General features: G+C 35.5%; 1 protein-coding gene across 3 annotated transcripts in view; it reads right to left on the bottom strand.

The window, feature by feature from the left end:
- Positions 1–16,960, bottom strand: part of LOC116166938 (carcinoembryonic antigen-related cell adhesion molecule 1-like) — a 56,531-nt gene that overhangs the window by 21,906 nt on the left and 17,665 nt on the right. For 2 of the 3 annotated variants that reach the window (XM_031482155.1, XM_031482154.1), the window contains exon 2: positions 6,888–7,098. In XM_031482155.1, coding sequence (XP_031338015.1) covers positions 6,888–7,017 — 130 coding nt within the window. In that variant the 5' untranslated portion in view covers positions 7,018–7,098. Of the gene's footprint in view, positions 1–6,887; positions 7,099–12,577; positions 12,664–16,960 lie in introns of those variants that run through there. The other variant, XM_031482153.1, reaches the window with a different exon arrangement.

Below are 16,960 nucleotides of genomic sequence, written 5' to 3'. Positions count from 1 at the left end.
AAAAAAAATCAGCACAATCAACCGTGTGCATATTTTAGGCCGTACAGCAAATTGATTGTTTTTTTCAATGATCTTAAAAAAACGTAGACATTGCATTTGAAAAACAAAAGTTGCATCGATTTCAGATTAAACCGGAAGTGGTACGTGAAGTTTCAATATGCGATCCGATAGATCGTAATGCACATATAAAATTACATTTGACTAAAATTTCGTATCTCGTCAAATAAAAGAGATATTGAGGTGACCCTCTTATCTCGAATGCACTGTATATCTTTGCATAAACCAATGTTTCAACTGGTAGACAATTATAAACCAGTTATCATTCATGAAATAGCACATGACTATAGCCATTCAGTACTCCATTTGCCGCCTTGTTACTGCCATTTCACTCCTATTCAATTGGTAAGCGGAATTGCAAAAAATTATTACTACAAAATACAGTACAATTTTGTCAAGAAAAGAAATGCTTTATAAACCTCACAGATATTTAGGTAGGTACTTCCCTGAAGAAATTGTAGATGAAGTAACACTATATCGTTTCCCTAAAGCTTATTAAAGGTAGAATATTAATGAACGCATCAAAAATTTACATCGCAGAAAGTGCATTTAACGTTACGGTTTTGCAACCGATAATTCGTAAACTGGCTTATGCCATCACAATGCCTACCTTCTTATGACCAAATGATCAAATTCAATCAAAGGTTCGTGTAATAATGTCATCACTTCAAATTGAGGAAACCCGTTTCATAAAAGCGTAAAAAAATGTGTTTATCTGAAATGTTCTTATTTCGCTTTGCCGGAAACCGACGCGACGTCGAAGAGGCTGGTTTAATTTAAATCTAAGAACAAGCACCCTTTGTCAATACTTTCACTTGCAAGATAAGCTAAAAGAAATATGAAAAAGTTTGCGGAGCTGAAAACAAAAAATCGATGCGACCCTTCAAACAAACACAATCTGACGCAGCCGTTTTTAAAGTCCTGCCCTTGCAAGGTACCACCACTTGTTCATTTTGTTCAAGGAATGTCGCGTTTAATTAAAATCAAGCATCCCCAATATTTGTCGACCGGTATATTTTATAGAATTGAGTTGCGTGATAACAATACTTTAGGAAATTGACAGTAGCTTTCTTTGTAGGTTATCTTGTAAGGAAGGGAGTGCTAATAATTGATAGGAAATTTAGCGGTCCGGAAAGAGCTTTGCTGGAAGGGTTTGTAGTTTACTTATTTGTTAAATCTTTCTAAACACAGAATTCACGTATAAACATACACTATTGTTCTCTTTCCTATTTGATGTAAGAAAGGCCCTAGAGATATTTGCGCATCGCTTTATCATTTCTTATGTAAATTATATACAAAACACAGTTGAGTATTTACCTTTTAGAAATAATGTATCTACAAGACAGTTTAATAAACAAACCGAAATAATCTTGGTAAACAGAAATTTGAAGAATGAAAGTAACAATCACAAAACAAAATTAATTCCCAATTACCCCCTTTGGTGGTATAACAACGAATTCTCATTTTATTATTAACTAGGTACTGCTTGGAAACTTAGCATTTCGGTCTTTAAAAAAATACTTGCCGTTTTTGCATATGACGTGCAACAGTTTCCTCATATAAAAAGGCGTGGTAGCAAATTCACGGGGGAGGATGTTTCATGTGACTAGCTGTCACATTCAGTTCAATAGGAGCTTCGCAAAAAAGGAAAAGAAGTTCATTCAGATGTGCTTGTGCAACCCAATCCAACACATGCTATCGATTTGATTTGAATGTGAAAGAAGATGAAAGTAGTTTGGTTTAGCTAAAACTTTTATAAATATATGTTAGCATGGATAACGCCTATTTGAGATATGAAACCGTTCTTAGTCCACGAATTGACCTTTGACGCTTCATAAGCAGATTTTTTTTCAAGTCTGAGAAAGCAAATTTTATTTTTCCACAATGAACGGCAATTTGTACTCAAAAGCTAATTGGCTTAAAGGAACTTTGGACAACTCTCCATTTTCCAGCGGGAACGTTTTTGATACAATAAAGAAAAAATACCATGCGTCTCACTCACTGTGCCAATACGGTGATTCTCTTCGACAGTTTATAAAGATTTTATCAATTTGTATAACAATTTTATTACTATCTAGTCACAACCTGATCACAACCTGATGCCTGCAAAATATTAATTAACTTGACTGCAGAAAATACATTAAAATTTCTAAAAGATGTAAACCTACTAAACAAAATAAGACGCGAAAAACCCTAGTGCTTGATGCGTAAAATCTTAAATAAATAAAAATGTACCTACGGTAACCCTACTCGTAGTATTAATTTAGAAATGGAAATTATTTTGAAAGTGCAAACACATAAAATGTATTATTAATTCGAGAGCACGAATCACATACCTACATTCGAAATGAGCAGGTTTACATTTTTTTTAGTCACGCTTAAAATTCAAATTTTACACACACATAATAGGTAAATGTAGCTGGGGAATATAAACAAGAAGAGTAATAATGTGTACCTACATATAAATATCATACTCTGTTGATATATGTCACATCAAAGAAGTGTAAACACTCCAAAATGGTTTGAAAGGGTCCCCGTACCTCTGAGCTTCTGTTCATTTACAAAATGACTAAATTTGTAAGGGTATCAAACGAAAAACCTTTGCATGAATCAAAAAGCTTTTTAGGGTGTTTATCTTGCATGGCGAATGAAAAGCGAAATAAGTAAAAAGGAGAAAAGGAAAACCGAAGAACAAACATTGAATACGTTACGTTGTTGGAATGGCTAAATTCGCGATTAGCCGAATTCAGAGAAAGAGCAGCTTTACACTTCCACACACCGCAATCGAGCACGAAGTCATTAATTCAGATGGTTAAGACGTCAGTTATAGGTTATCGTAATGGAGAGGGTACATAGCATAATTACTAGGTCAAACTTTGATCTCGCACGTGCCAATTGCTAGCAGATGCTACTAGCAGTACAACTACTCGCACCATTGCTATTATAACGGGAGACATTACAATTCAAACTCGACTCTTGCTTGTAATTATCATTATGTACAAATACCCCCAAGTTTCTGAAATGTTCTCGGTTCTGGACTTGCTACATAAACTTTTCAAGACAACCACTTACGTGACGTATTGCTTGCTCCTCACGAAATACTTTGAAATTACGACAATAAGTTCAAATTCTATTCGCAAACTTAGCCATACATGTCGGTTGAAGTTGATGAAAGTACGAGCAGATTCGCTTTGAAGTATACACAGCAAGAATACGTTATTCCGAAAATGGATTATTTAACTTCGTGGGCGTTTAACGTTGCTGATAATTTTATACTTCGTAATATTGATATTAAAATTTAATTGATGCGAAAAGTAAGCAAAAGCTTAAATACCCCAAATTACTTCCATTAAATGATTATTAAATTTAGGGTTTGATTAATGGGTACAGATTATTTTACAGTAAAAATCCTTGAATAACTGGATAGTAATGGAATAGCGGTTGTTGTAAGGTATTAATTTCTCATTAATGTAGTTTATTACTGCATATTCATTATGTATGCTCAAGGCATTAATTTCCATTTGGAGATAATGGATTAAAAACAAAAAAAAGAACACATACGCATACCGAACGCCATCAAACTTGGAGTAAGTAAAAGCAAAATCCCCTTAAAAAATTTGAATATTCCTTAGTTACTTACAAAATGATTTTCCACAAGGTCTATTTTTCCTGTCCATTGTAACAAGACTTCCGTCAATCCGTACAATCGAGGTTAGAAATAGAAATGCAATCTTAAGATGTAAATAGAGTAAATTAATATTTATGCTGCATTAGGTGTGTAATTAAAATAGAGCCGGGAGAGCGAGTTAAATATGTCAGCTGTAATCAAACTTTAAATGGCAAAAAGCGCTGAATAAGTATTTATACCATTCCAAATCGCCTATTTGGTCAGAATTTATAAAGGCGATATGCATAATTATGAGTGTAAGTAGTGAAAAATAAGAATTTTTTTAAGCGACGTTATGCAGTGCCAAATTTGCCCCGGTTGTTTTCGCAAAGGGAGTCGGTCAACTTTAATCAAATCCGTCCACTGGGTGGTTACCGAACATAGAAATTAAGCCAAGAATGATTCATCATCTCCATATAGCCCTCGTCGCACTGATGACGAAGAGTTTCCCAGTTACCAAGGAGGATTCTATAGTCGGTCCGTGCATAGTAAACTGGAGGAAATATAATTTCACAAGGATCTAGATCTCCTGGTGCACAAACATTAACGGTATTTATGTGATATTTCCACCTAACATTGTTAAAGAATGGGTATGAAATTGTTACCGTAAGGATAAGTGGACTCCTAAAAATAAGCGAATATGTAGCAAGCACAAACTTTGATCTGGTTATGAAGATGCATCGCAACCCCGTTTACTGAAGTACGTATGTTTTTCTCTACGTCTAACCGTTTCGGTTCTAGAAGGCGTAAAAAGCGAAAACCGCTTTCTTCGCGAGCGGCGATCCGGGTCTTCCTAAACCACAGTTATTCCCCCAACTCCACTACGACACAAAAAAGCTTCTCCACGTCCTCCACGATCTCTGAAAACCGGAATCAGAACATCCGCGAAGATTACGAGTTACTAATTGTTTTCAAAATTTATCGATTTTTACACTTTTTACAGAAGCTACATACCTCGACGGTCCCATATACCCAGACATATACCCAAAAAAGTCCTAAACTACACTACAAAAACTACATTTTTGCCCTTTGTATTAGCATTGTAAACTAAAACCAATTCCCGTCTTCAATATGTAAACGTTTCATTGGTTTAGAGTTACCAGACAACCTACCTATCTAAAAATCTTGGTTTACTATCAATAGATCGTTAAGAAGTAGCCAATAGGAAAAAAGGTTTATTGTGCGTCACTAACCAATGAAACCATACGTATGTTTCTATTGGCTATTTCATAATGGGCTAATGATAGTGAACTAATGGTAATGATTGTATAAACCCACCGTATAATAATAGTATTTTACATTATTAGCCACGTAAATGAGTTTTTACTGATGATAGGGTAGAAAGCTGAAATTTGGCATGTAGGTTCCCTGGGGGTTGTAGGGAGCACTAGGGAGAATTTTCCGAAATTCCTACGGAAACTGAAAAAGGGAATTTTACATTTTACAGACGAAAGTGCGGAAGATAGGTACTTCACATTTACACGTGGGTTTCTTTGAATACGTTAAGGTTTACTCCCAAAGTGCTTCTCAAAATTCCCACAGTAACGGAGGAAAACTGAATTAAGACAGAGGGTAATAGTTATGCGCGGTGGTAAAAGCCAATAGTCAATAATACGCATTGCCAACAAGTCGCAACGGACACATAATTGATGTTGGCCGGACACTTGCAATAAGAATTTGCCTAAATCAAAACAGGTACAATCTTGCTTGGTGTCTCTTAGTATCTAAACCAGAATAACGAAACAAAATAGATCTTAAATGCTGTACAAAGAAGTTTATGTAAATGCTAAAATTATATGAGGTCGTTAATTTTACAATATTCAGGCGCAGATGTTTATTGCAGCTTCGGTCCTCGGTAATTTTGTTTAACTTTTAATTCTATATCAAGAAATAACGACGTAAGTTTTAATTTACAACGCCGTGAATCTCAAAAATTTTCCTTTTAAGACTTGAAGCGCCGCTCTCGTTATTTAATTAAATTGCTTAAATTAATACCATTTACTAAAGCTAGACACTTTCTCAGATAATTCGCCGCTTCCTGAACGTTAAAGTAGGAATATATTTGTATTGTTTTAATATCCTTTCCGATTTTATGCAAAAAGTCAACAAATTGGACGCTACTAATTTTCTTTTCAAGTTACATTTAGTTAATCCTTAGTTTCAACTACTCTTCTAATTACGAAACGTCACTAATTTATACCAACAAAGATCTTACGCACTGGCACTAAACTTTTGGATTAGAATGTCACTGGACGTTATTTGGAAACATTGAATTGCAATATATTAGTCCACCAAATTGAACTTCTGCAGTATGTGCATTGAGGACCTTTTACAGTTTTCTTATTTTATCCAAGTCAAATCATCATAAACATATTAAGGATAGAACCAATCAGAAATACTGCCATCCACAAAGAGAATATTGGGCGAATCCAATTTTTATAATTGGTTAAGTACCGAATTGCCATCTTACTCAGGAAGTAGGTAGTAACTTGTTAGACTGTAACTGCATTCAAATGAAACTTTCGACCGGTCTCAAACCAACGTATAAACTTACTCAGGAAAATTGTTTGCAGCAAACTACTCCATTTAATAAATCCTGTTAACATGGCAAGTTTCAAAATCTATCATCGAATACGGATAGGAGTTGCCAGGTTACGTTTAAAGTTTACAGAGTCGATCGTTTAATCCCATATACTGTTCTTGTAATGGACTTCTCTCGAAATTCTTAAATCATTCTTGGTGAGCTTCAACCGGTGATAAATTAAAATTCTTCCCCAAACAACGGGCTTTTCAAATGATGATTGTACTAGTCCGCCACGAATTTATGCATGTAATAAATTCGGTATTCCTATTACACGACCAATAATCATTTTTATCGTACGAGGGCAACGTTTTTATCATCTTTGGCTTAATGCAAAAGTTAATAAAACAGATTTAACGACTACACATTACTTATTCTGTACATCTCCATAAGCTGGAGGCTAACATATACCGACAACATATAAATTTTGAGCTTAGAGCAAGCTCAGAAAGTTTCTGCGAACTTCAGTGTCCAATTAAGTTAAATTATGCATGCAATGTCTCCATTTTCACCCGTAAAAGTTAAACTTTATCGATCCAGTTTTATAAATGTATGTAACTGACGGTCGTAAAGTTTACTTACCAACTACTGTAAGATAGACAGGATGCCCTATAGGGGGTGTCGTGCTGATCTGGCATTCGTAAATACCAGAGTCTTTCCTTTGAGGATATCGTATCCTCAACGTCCATTCCTCCGAGTGCGGAGAGTGCATTGCTTCGAAACGTTGATCCGAAGTGTAGGTATATCGTCCCACTGTGAGTAGGTGTATATCTCTATGCCTTACCCAGGAGACCTGAAACAAGTTAAATGAGCAGAATTATATAGTGAAAAATACGCACTTACATTACTCGAAATTAATTGTTTTCAAATCTAATGAGCTTTTCAATATACCTTTATCGTATTAATAAAATGTGAACCTCCGCGAGGAAATAAGCAAACACAGCAGAAAATTCTATAATTTGTACGTTTTGGAGCCATAAGCTTGGCCCATCCAATTTCCGTAGACAACAAAGCCTTTGTGTAAAGCCGCAGATTATCGCATTCAACTGTATTACACAGCAAAGCCACTTTTTAAACGTACGCGTACGTGAAAATTTATATTAATATTTATTACCTTCTAATGCCACCATTTCAAATTTTCTCCTGAATTCAATTTAGTTTGAAATCGTTTGAAGGCGTTCGGAAATCTTTGGCAAAGTTATTTTATTTGGTTAGGTTTGGAGGTAAAACGCTTGATAAATAAAAAAAATTTGAAAACAAACGTGCTTTACTCACGTTCTAGCATTTTAACTAGAAAATGAAGAAAAAGAAGGAATTGTTGCACACAAATGTTGTATTGTCCTTAAAGGACCTTCATTAAACCTTCCACAATTAGGAGATTTTTATCATTCATACCCAACAGAGGTGACGTGTGTCATGCCAAAATAAATTGGAAAAGACACAACACAACTGTTGCCTTAGTTACCACACGCTTATTGATCGTGTAATTGGAGACGTTACTTTGTTTTAGTTTATTTGGGACACATTTCTGTGAACGCACTGGTTATCATATTACAACCAATTTTTTTCTACCGTGCTTTATTTGTTATGGTGTCAATTTCGTACGCATTTTATGGATTGCGCGTACCTGGCCCTTAATATCGCCACCACTAAGAAACCTACAAAACAAAAGGTATTTTAGATATAGATGGTAAGCATGGATATAATGATAGTAACATTGCAATAGTGAGTAGTATTGTTGTATTTTTGTTTGTTAGCATCAAGTTCTGGATATTAATATTGGCATAATAATAAAATGAATTGTAAAAGACCGTCAGAATAAATAAACAATTTTAAACGTTCTTGTCTTGGTCAATTTGTTCTTCGACCCAGACAATAATCACAGCATACGTTATGAGGCGTGAGTCAATAGCATTGATCCTTCGAGCCGGATAACAATCACATAACAGTTTACTAAGTAAGAGTCTATAACATTGATTCTTCGAGAAAACCAAGATGTCAAAATCATTAACTTTTCTACGTGTGTAAACAACGACCTTCCTGACAAGCAAGAAGAGATTAATAATAATAATAATAATAATAATAATAATAATAATAATAATAATAATAATAATTGACTATTGTGGCCATTAAGAGCTATGTTGGTAAGTATGAATTACATACTATCCCTAGATTTCCAATGTGAGTGTGTGAATATTTATTTTATTTTTTATTTTTCTTTAGAACCCTACATAACTTCACCAGACACAGACACAGAAACTAATCGTTACTTGATTTTAATCCGTGCGATTAGTTAACCAGGCTAGACCTGAGTTCTCACAAGAAACACCGACCATAATAATAATAATAATAACCCCTGTGGGTTCGGGGATAGAATAGGCCCACTCTCGCCCTAGAGATCGTAAAAGGCGATCAATGGGCACTAAAGGTGACAAGTCCAACCACCTTTAGTACTTACCTACCCACTTTACTTTCCAACTCCCACGTCCATGTTCCCTACTTTCCTACATTATACACAACACGCAGGTGGATATTTGCTTACGCGAATATCTTGAAGAGTGACGCGTGTTCCTAGTCACCCCATATTCTTATGAAAATGGAGTTTAAACAAAGCCTCGGAAAAATGCCGCTACCTGAGGAGCGTCAGGGCACGTCTGGAGCTATCGCTGGACGTTGCAGCATGCGAGCCGATAGTGACGAGTTGGTGAACAGGCGGCCGCTCGTCGGGATACCCGAAACCTCTACAGCCGNTTACATGGACGATTTCCACAAGAGGTTAGCCAGGGTTGTGTTGATTCTATAGCAACGCACAGTTGGTTGTCTGAATGTGATATCTTCCCGGAGACTGAGGGTTTCATGTTAGCAATACAAGACCAGGTCATTAACACACGTAACTATAAAAAACACATACATAAAGAAAGACAAAACAGTGACAAATGATTCTTGCCGACTCTGTTCACAAACATCAGAAACAATCCAACATATAATATCGGCATGCACACGACTCGCACAAACTGAATACAAACATCGACATGATCAGGTAGCTAAAATCATACATCAAAAATTAGCACTTAAACACAATCTCATAACAGATACGACACCATACTACAAATACACGCCACAAATCATACTTGAAAACAACACACACAAATTATATTGGGACAGGACACTACTCACAGACAAAACTATCCACAATAATAGACCAGATATTACACTTATAGATAAAACACAAAAATCCATTTGTATTATAGACATTGCCATACCCAACACTAACAACTTAACTAAAACACATGCAGAAAAACACCGTAAATACACCGATATAGCTATCGAGCTTAAGACGCAATGGAGAATGAAATCTACTGTTATAGTTCCCATTATTCTTAGTGCTACCGGAGTTATACCAAGGACAATACACCCCAATTTACAACTATTAGGTTTAGACAAAAACACATACAAACATTTACAAAAAGCAGTCATTATCAACACATGCCATATTGTTCGTAAATTTCTAAACATAACACAAGATACTACATACACAAATGATCCACAACGTATACATGTAAACAACAGTACTCGCTCACAACACGGTACACAACATACTGTAATATCTCCACCTCTAACCCAAACAAACACACAAATACAACTTACCGAGCAAACAAGTACAACAAATGATACAACATATACTACAATCAGAGATTCACCTCTGAAGCAAACCACATTATCACGACCCATTAGTATTCAACCCAAACGCAAAAGCCTAAACAGCACTTTAGACTCACAACATGACACACAACATACTGTAATATCTCCACCCTTAACTCAACCAATCACACAAACACAACTTCCTGAACAAACAAACGCAATAAATACAAGTAACGCAACATGCCCTACAAAGACGCCCTCACTCAATAAAGTTACACGGCCTAGCACAGCTAACAAACACAATACTCTTTCTTCTCAGAAACACACCACGTTATCACAACCCACTCGTATACAACCCAAACGCAAAAACCTAAACAGCACTACTAGCTCACAAAATACTATAATATCTCCACGAATAACCCAAGCAACCACACAAATACAACCTCAAGAACAAAGAAACACAATAAATACAAGTAACGCAACATGCACTACAAAAACAGGTCCACCCAATAAAATTACACGTCTTAGCACAGTTAAAAAACACAATACTCCTTTTTCTCAGAAACAACTCACTCGTATTCAACCGAAACGCAACAACCTTAAAAGCACTACAGGCTCACAAAATACTGTAATGTCTCCACCAATAACCCAAGCAACCTCACAAATACAACCTCAAGAACAAAGAAACACCATAAATATAAGTAACGCAACATGCACTACAAAGACAGGTCCACCCAATAAAGTTACACGCCCTAGGACAGTTAAAAAACACAATACTCCTTCTTCTCAGAAACAACCCACTCGTATACAACCGAAGCGCAAAAACCTTAACAGCACCACAGGCTCACAAAATACTGCAATATCTCCACCAAAAACCCAAGCAACCTCACAAATACGACCTCAGGAACAAATAAACACCATAAATACAATTAAAAAACACAAAACTCCTTCTTCACAGAAACACACCACGTTATCACAACCCACTCGTATTCAACCCAAACGCAAAGCCAAAGAAACACTTATACAATAAACTCCATTTAATAAAATTACAGGAATTATTATAATGATTTTTGTTTTGTTTTGTTTTGTTTTCCTCTTTCCTGATAGCGTTGGCTATTGTGCCCATCAATAGGTATGTTGGTAAGTACGAATTACATACTATCCCTAGATGTCCAATGTACGTGTGATTTTTTTTTTTTTTAAGGACCCTACATAACCACCAGACACAGACACAGACACTAATCGTTACTTGATTTTAATCCGTGCGATTAGTTAACCAGGCTAGACCTGAGTTCTCACAAGAAACACCGACCATAATAATAATAAATGCCTTTATTCACTAGGAATGGCCGAGGTTCAGCAATGACATGTATGCCATGTGCTGCTCTTCCACCTAACCCGATATAACATATAGAAATTAATATTGATATGGCCACAGATAAAATATAAACATGTAAAAAATTAAAGAAAGAATATCTCCAGTGAACACTAAGGTACATAATTATTTATATACATATAGGTACACGTTTCATACACGCATAATCATATATAGGTATATTATTGGAATTAATGGGACACGAAAACAAGCAAAGATTCAACTGAAGGGAGCAATTAAGTGCATAAAAATTAATTTTTATATAAGAAATGCATTCTCAGCCTTTTTTTAAAATTAACTTGACTTAATGTTTTAAAATCAGATGGTATTTTGTTATACAGATGTGCAATTTGGTAACTAAAGGATCTCTTGATTCAGATTCGTTAAGCCACTGAAGATACTCAATCATGCAGATCAAGAAAATTGTCCAGTAGGAGTAACCACTCAAGATTGACGCAGAGATAAAGAAGGGAAAACTGGCTCAAGGAATCGTGGATTTAAAATTGGCGGTGCAAGTCCCTAAGTTAGAACAAGAAGAGGTCGACAGGAATTCCGAATCAGTAGATAGTGGGTCGGAAAGTAAAAGGTCATTTGCCTTACAGAGTGACCCAATTTTATATTTCAGTATGAAAATTCGACAGCTATTTGTGGTTACACAAGAGAAGAGAAACAAACATACCTGAAAGGTAATGCTAGGAACATTGTTGAGTGTCCTTTTATTGCCACGGAGTGCGGATAAAATCATTGATATTTTGAGAAAAAGATTTGGCGGTCCCGAATTATTAGGCTTTATGCTCTTGGAAGTTTCCCATAGTGAAAGAAGATAAGCTTGACATGTTCATTAATTTTTCTGCTTTTAGACCATTATCCGTAATCCGCATTCACAATAATAATATATATTGAGAGTGCGTCAAACTCCAGGATATAATTTTCTACCTGTTATCGGAAATAAGAATCAAAATCAAAACAAAAAAAGGATCAAGTTGTCGATTTTAATATGAAATCGCCCAATTCATTTCATAAAAGTTATTCTTGCACGAAAAATAAAAAGCCTTCTCTCATCTACTAAATCCCGTAACATGTGCTCGATTTCATTTACCTGCAATATTGTTTGGCAATTTAGTGTTATACTAAAGACAAAAACTTTTAATTTTAACTGTATACCCTGCCCATACAACTAAATAATCGATTGCAGGATACTTCGTACGATTTTATTTTAAAGAAATCACGCAAAAAACTGTACAACAAAACTTATCAGTTAAACCGCTTTGCAATTTAACACTTAAAACACTTAAACACTAAAAATCGTTCAATTGTTCTTGCAGTTTTCTTGATTGTTGTCAGTCAATTTACACTTCAAGAATTTCTTAAAAAAAACCGATCATTATTTTTACACAAATCAAAATCATTACAGTAACTTAATTGGCACTCTCTGGAAACGGTACGGCCGACCTTCCTCCTAAAAATGGTACCTTCGAAATGAGCAATAGAAAAGCGAAAAATTTGATCTCCCACAGACACACTGCCGTAGTTTTCTGAATATTAGTCACGAGTACCTCGTCGTACGAAAATATCCGGGCAATAAACTTCTTTATTTATAGTATGCATTCATCTCTCATTACGCTCTCCAAACAAATTATTGCTGGCGTTTCATAAAATAATTCCACTGAAATTGCACAATGTGTGAGAAAATTACTATTGACCTCCCTCTGATATTTTCCAAATAAACATGTTGGATAGATACACAAAACTTGTAAATCATTTTTAGGCGAGGAGTTCGCATGTATGAATACACTAGGGTGGTTTCGGTGACAAAATTTTCTTTTCGAAAAGTCAACAAATATAGCAAGTTCTTACCATTTTTGTTGTTCGAGCGCATTTGGAATTCTTGTTCGATTTACCTACCAGTTTCATATTGGAAAACACTCACCCACTTCATTCGTATGTGTGTTACAGTTTCTGAGAAAGAGATTCTGGCGTACCCCTGGCTACGGCCCTGGAGGGATTACAGAATGAAAAACTTTGTGATTTTTGGAGGTCAAACATCTTGTACTCTTGGTTTTAGACCTTTTAAACTTTGTGTAATTTCGTTTAAAGTTTACGAGCTAACTCCGATGAAATCCTTAACGCTTATGTTTGGAATAATTTCGTATAGTACAGGATTAAGTACCTAATTACAGGTGTGGTGACATAATGAATTAATAAATAATAAAACACGATATCGAATTTATTGAACTACGCAATTCCACTCTGGAAATTAAATATCTTTGCCATGTTACTTTTCAGTCCATCGATAATTTAATTACGTTTGTGTATCGTGAATAAGGATTTGTGAAAGGCATAAAACAGCTCAACCTTTGCTTTACTATGTGGAAGGAACTAAAAGTTACAAAGTAACGATTTATTTATTCTATCAAATGTTAGTAATAAAAAAAAACCTCTAGACGCATATTGTACGAAAGTAAAGCGAATTACTTGGTCAAGCTCACTGAGTCTCTGGGTGCGGGAACCCAGTGCAACTTTGTACTCCTGCAAGCTGTATCACAATGAAAGCTCACTTGAAAGTAAGTGCCCAAACGAGGAACTTCATCTCAATGGTGATGTCTAATTAGCTATTTCAGCATTTCGAAGAAAGTGCGGTATTTTAACAGCGTGGAAGGTAATAAATTGTTATGTGCATTTAGCATTCATGATTAGGATTGAGCGATATTAAAGCATACTATCATAGAATACTTAAACGCTAAAATATGACCCATAATTTTCAATGTTTACGTTTAAGCGGTTATTACTTTAGTAATAAAATAAAATTATGACTATTAAATTAAACGTCTACTGTTGACTAAATTATGAAGTGTGCTGACGGCATTTACGTCTCTTGGCAAACTTTTCGTTAAATTAACGAACTTTATCAGGAAACACTTAAAAAGTTTGAAAGATGATTTTGCGTCAATAAGTTGACAATCCCACCGCTCCCATTTTGCCGTCACTCTTTTCCGTCGTTCTGCAAAAGTTTATTCGTTGCATTGTACTTGCTGCAGTAGCCGCAGCGTTCGTTCGTTTAATCGAAATGCATTTCAGTAATTGCACCACTTGGTGGTTTTAGTGAGCGAACGAGCCTTAGCAGCAGTAAGACTATGGATGAGATGCATTCATATTCTGACAGCGGTCACAAATACACCACAATTGTACATTTTGCGAATTTAACTTTCTCTAAATTACCACAGTACATTTTGGCAGCGTGTTCTAATCTAAGAACTAAACGAATTTCAAATATAACGCATTGAGGTAGAAATTAAAGCGAGGTGAAAAATGAATCTTCCAAATTAACCCGCGAATATAAGGGCTAAAATCGTTTTTCTCCATTTGGAAGCATCTTCATAATTAAATTTCATCGAACACGTGTAGGCATTTTCCATTATACCAAATTCCCACGCAGGAGTTGAATGAAGTAAAGTTATTATAAAAACGTTCTGAAAAGGTGCGGAAACACCCCGAGCGTTAACAAGGAGGTGCAAAATTTATATCCTCTCTGGAAGATTCGTAGGCGCTTGCTTGTGACAATGAACTGTGGCAATGAGATAACGGTAATGGTAGTCGTAAATAGAGGAGGGTGTATAATTTCGGACAAAGGACGGAGAGGAACCATATGACATGAAATCTCCGAAACATCATAATATCGAGAGGTTCACTCATCTAAAGAGGCTTGTTTTTACAGGTTGCTCCTCGTCCTGCTCCAATGAATTTGTATTGTAACCTCCTATAAAAAATAGCCCCGAGTCGAGGAAGATCCCGCCATAACTTACACTGGGAAAGTGATTTAATAGCTACACATTTTCTGAACAAATGCTTACGTTTCTTTACTTCTATTCCGTATATACGAAAAATTTCATGTTAATCTTCATTTTTTCCGAGGAAGTGAAACAATTTATCATCGAGAGATTTTGCAACAGAGACGTACTGTTTTAGACCTGCTTATATAACTTTCTTTCTTTAATTTAAACGTTTAAAAGTAAATTCTCCAAAGAAATTTTCTAGATAAATTTAGTTTAAATTCCGCAGGGGTTTCTTTAATCGCATTAGCAGTCTTTGTTTCAACTTTAAGTATACGACCGGAATGAATAAAATTTTTAAAGGTTGTTTAAGCGAAATTAAAAACGACCGAAAAAGTTTCATTATAGATGGTTTCGGTACAAAGTGAGAGGAAAATAACTTGCATTGTGCAGTCGTGCATGACCGGACGTCCTCACGTTGTTTGGTCTACAGCCTAAGGGGACAAAAAATTGAAAACTGTTGGCGTAAAGACTTTGAGTTAACGGCATCGCAAACTTCGCTAAAATAGAGAGAGCGGTATTATACATCGCCTTTGGCAGTAATTTCCTGCAAATTCCGGATGCGAGTTGGAATGGGAAACAGGGCTCTTTGTAACGGGCGTGATGAAGTCCAGCCAACAAATTGCAAATAATTCAACAGCGAAGCCCTCGAATTGTTTATGCATTACTTGACTTTCTCGGATCTATTCCTGTTCTGGCGGTTTCGAGTCCATTAATCCCAAATTTATAGACTCAAACGTTAGGTTTCCATTAAGTCGAGTTTATATTTTATGATTTTCCTTTGACTACATGTTCGTTTTATACATAATATATGAACAGCAGAAGAACTTTAGGAAGATGAATTATGAAAATAGTACAATATAATAATACATTCTGCCTACAAACTAAAATTTAATGTTGAAAACACATAACGGGCGATCCAAAAGAGTGGCGGTCGAGTCGCCTTTGGAAGTTTAACTTAAAAATGATTTCCCATGTAAACAAAATTCCAAAGGTGACTCCACAGCAACTCATTTTTGATCGCATAGTACATTGCAGTTTTTATATATACTCATACATTAACCTATAATATGCCCCTGAATTTGGCAAAACAAGCTCAAAACTTGTTGAATCAATTTGAAAAAACGCGTACGTGAACTTGACACTCAGAAGCTCAAGAATATAGATTTACCCATATTTATGAGTTGACATTTACCTGATAAATAAGAGCTCATACACTGAAATCAGGAACTGAGGTTTTTTGAGCTTTTATATGGTTCATTCTCAATTTTTGTGCTACAAATGTTAGTGCGCAAGTCAATTGAAACGAATGTACCGCTAACTAGTATCAACTTGACAGGTAATAGCACAAATATTGGAAATAGATCAACAGAAAGTACCATAAGTTATTTAGCTCAGTAACCGATTAACCCATTTTGACAGTTCTGCGGTGTAGTGTCGCTCGTCGTCAGATTTTCTATTCATTAACCGCATACCATCCCAAAATGTTGTAAAAATCTAATAAATCATGATGGCCTTTCGCTCTACCAACTGCCCAAATAATAAAATTATTTTCTGTGCCCGTCTATTCACGTTTTGTTTAAACTGTGTTCAAAATGGTTCTGGCAATGGGAGCTCTCAAACCATCCTTTTTTCCTTGTGTTACTTTATTGTTCTTCTTAGGGAACGAATTTAATAATAATTTAGAATGTCCCCAATCTTTTAGAACTAGATATTTATGGATATTGTTAAGATGTTCTTTAAAACGTTTGTACAGGTGAGGCCTATATAAAGGGTGAGTTTTTTTCCGGTTATTTAGTATGGGGATC

This window comes from Photinus pyralis, unplaced genomic scaffold (genome assembly GCF_008802855.1).
Source record: "Photinus pyralis isolate 1611_PpyrPB1 unplaced genomic scaffold, Ppyr1.3 Ppyr1.4_LG3b, whole genome shotgun sequence".
Taxonomy (NCBI): Eukaryota; Metazoa; Arthropoda; class Insecta; order Coleoptera; family Lampyridae; genus Photinus; species Photinus pyralis.
Note: the sequence above shows the minus strand (reverse complement) of the source record. Positions and strands in the feature narration are given on the sequence as shown.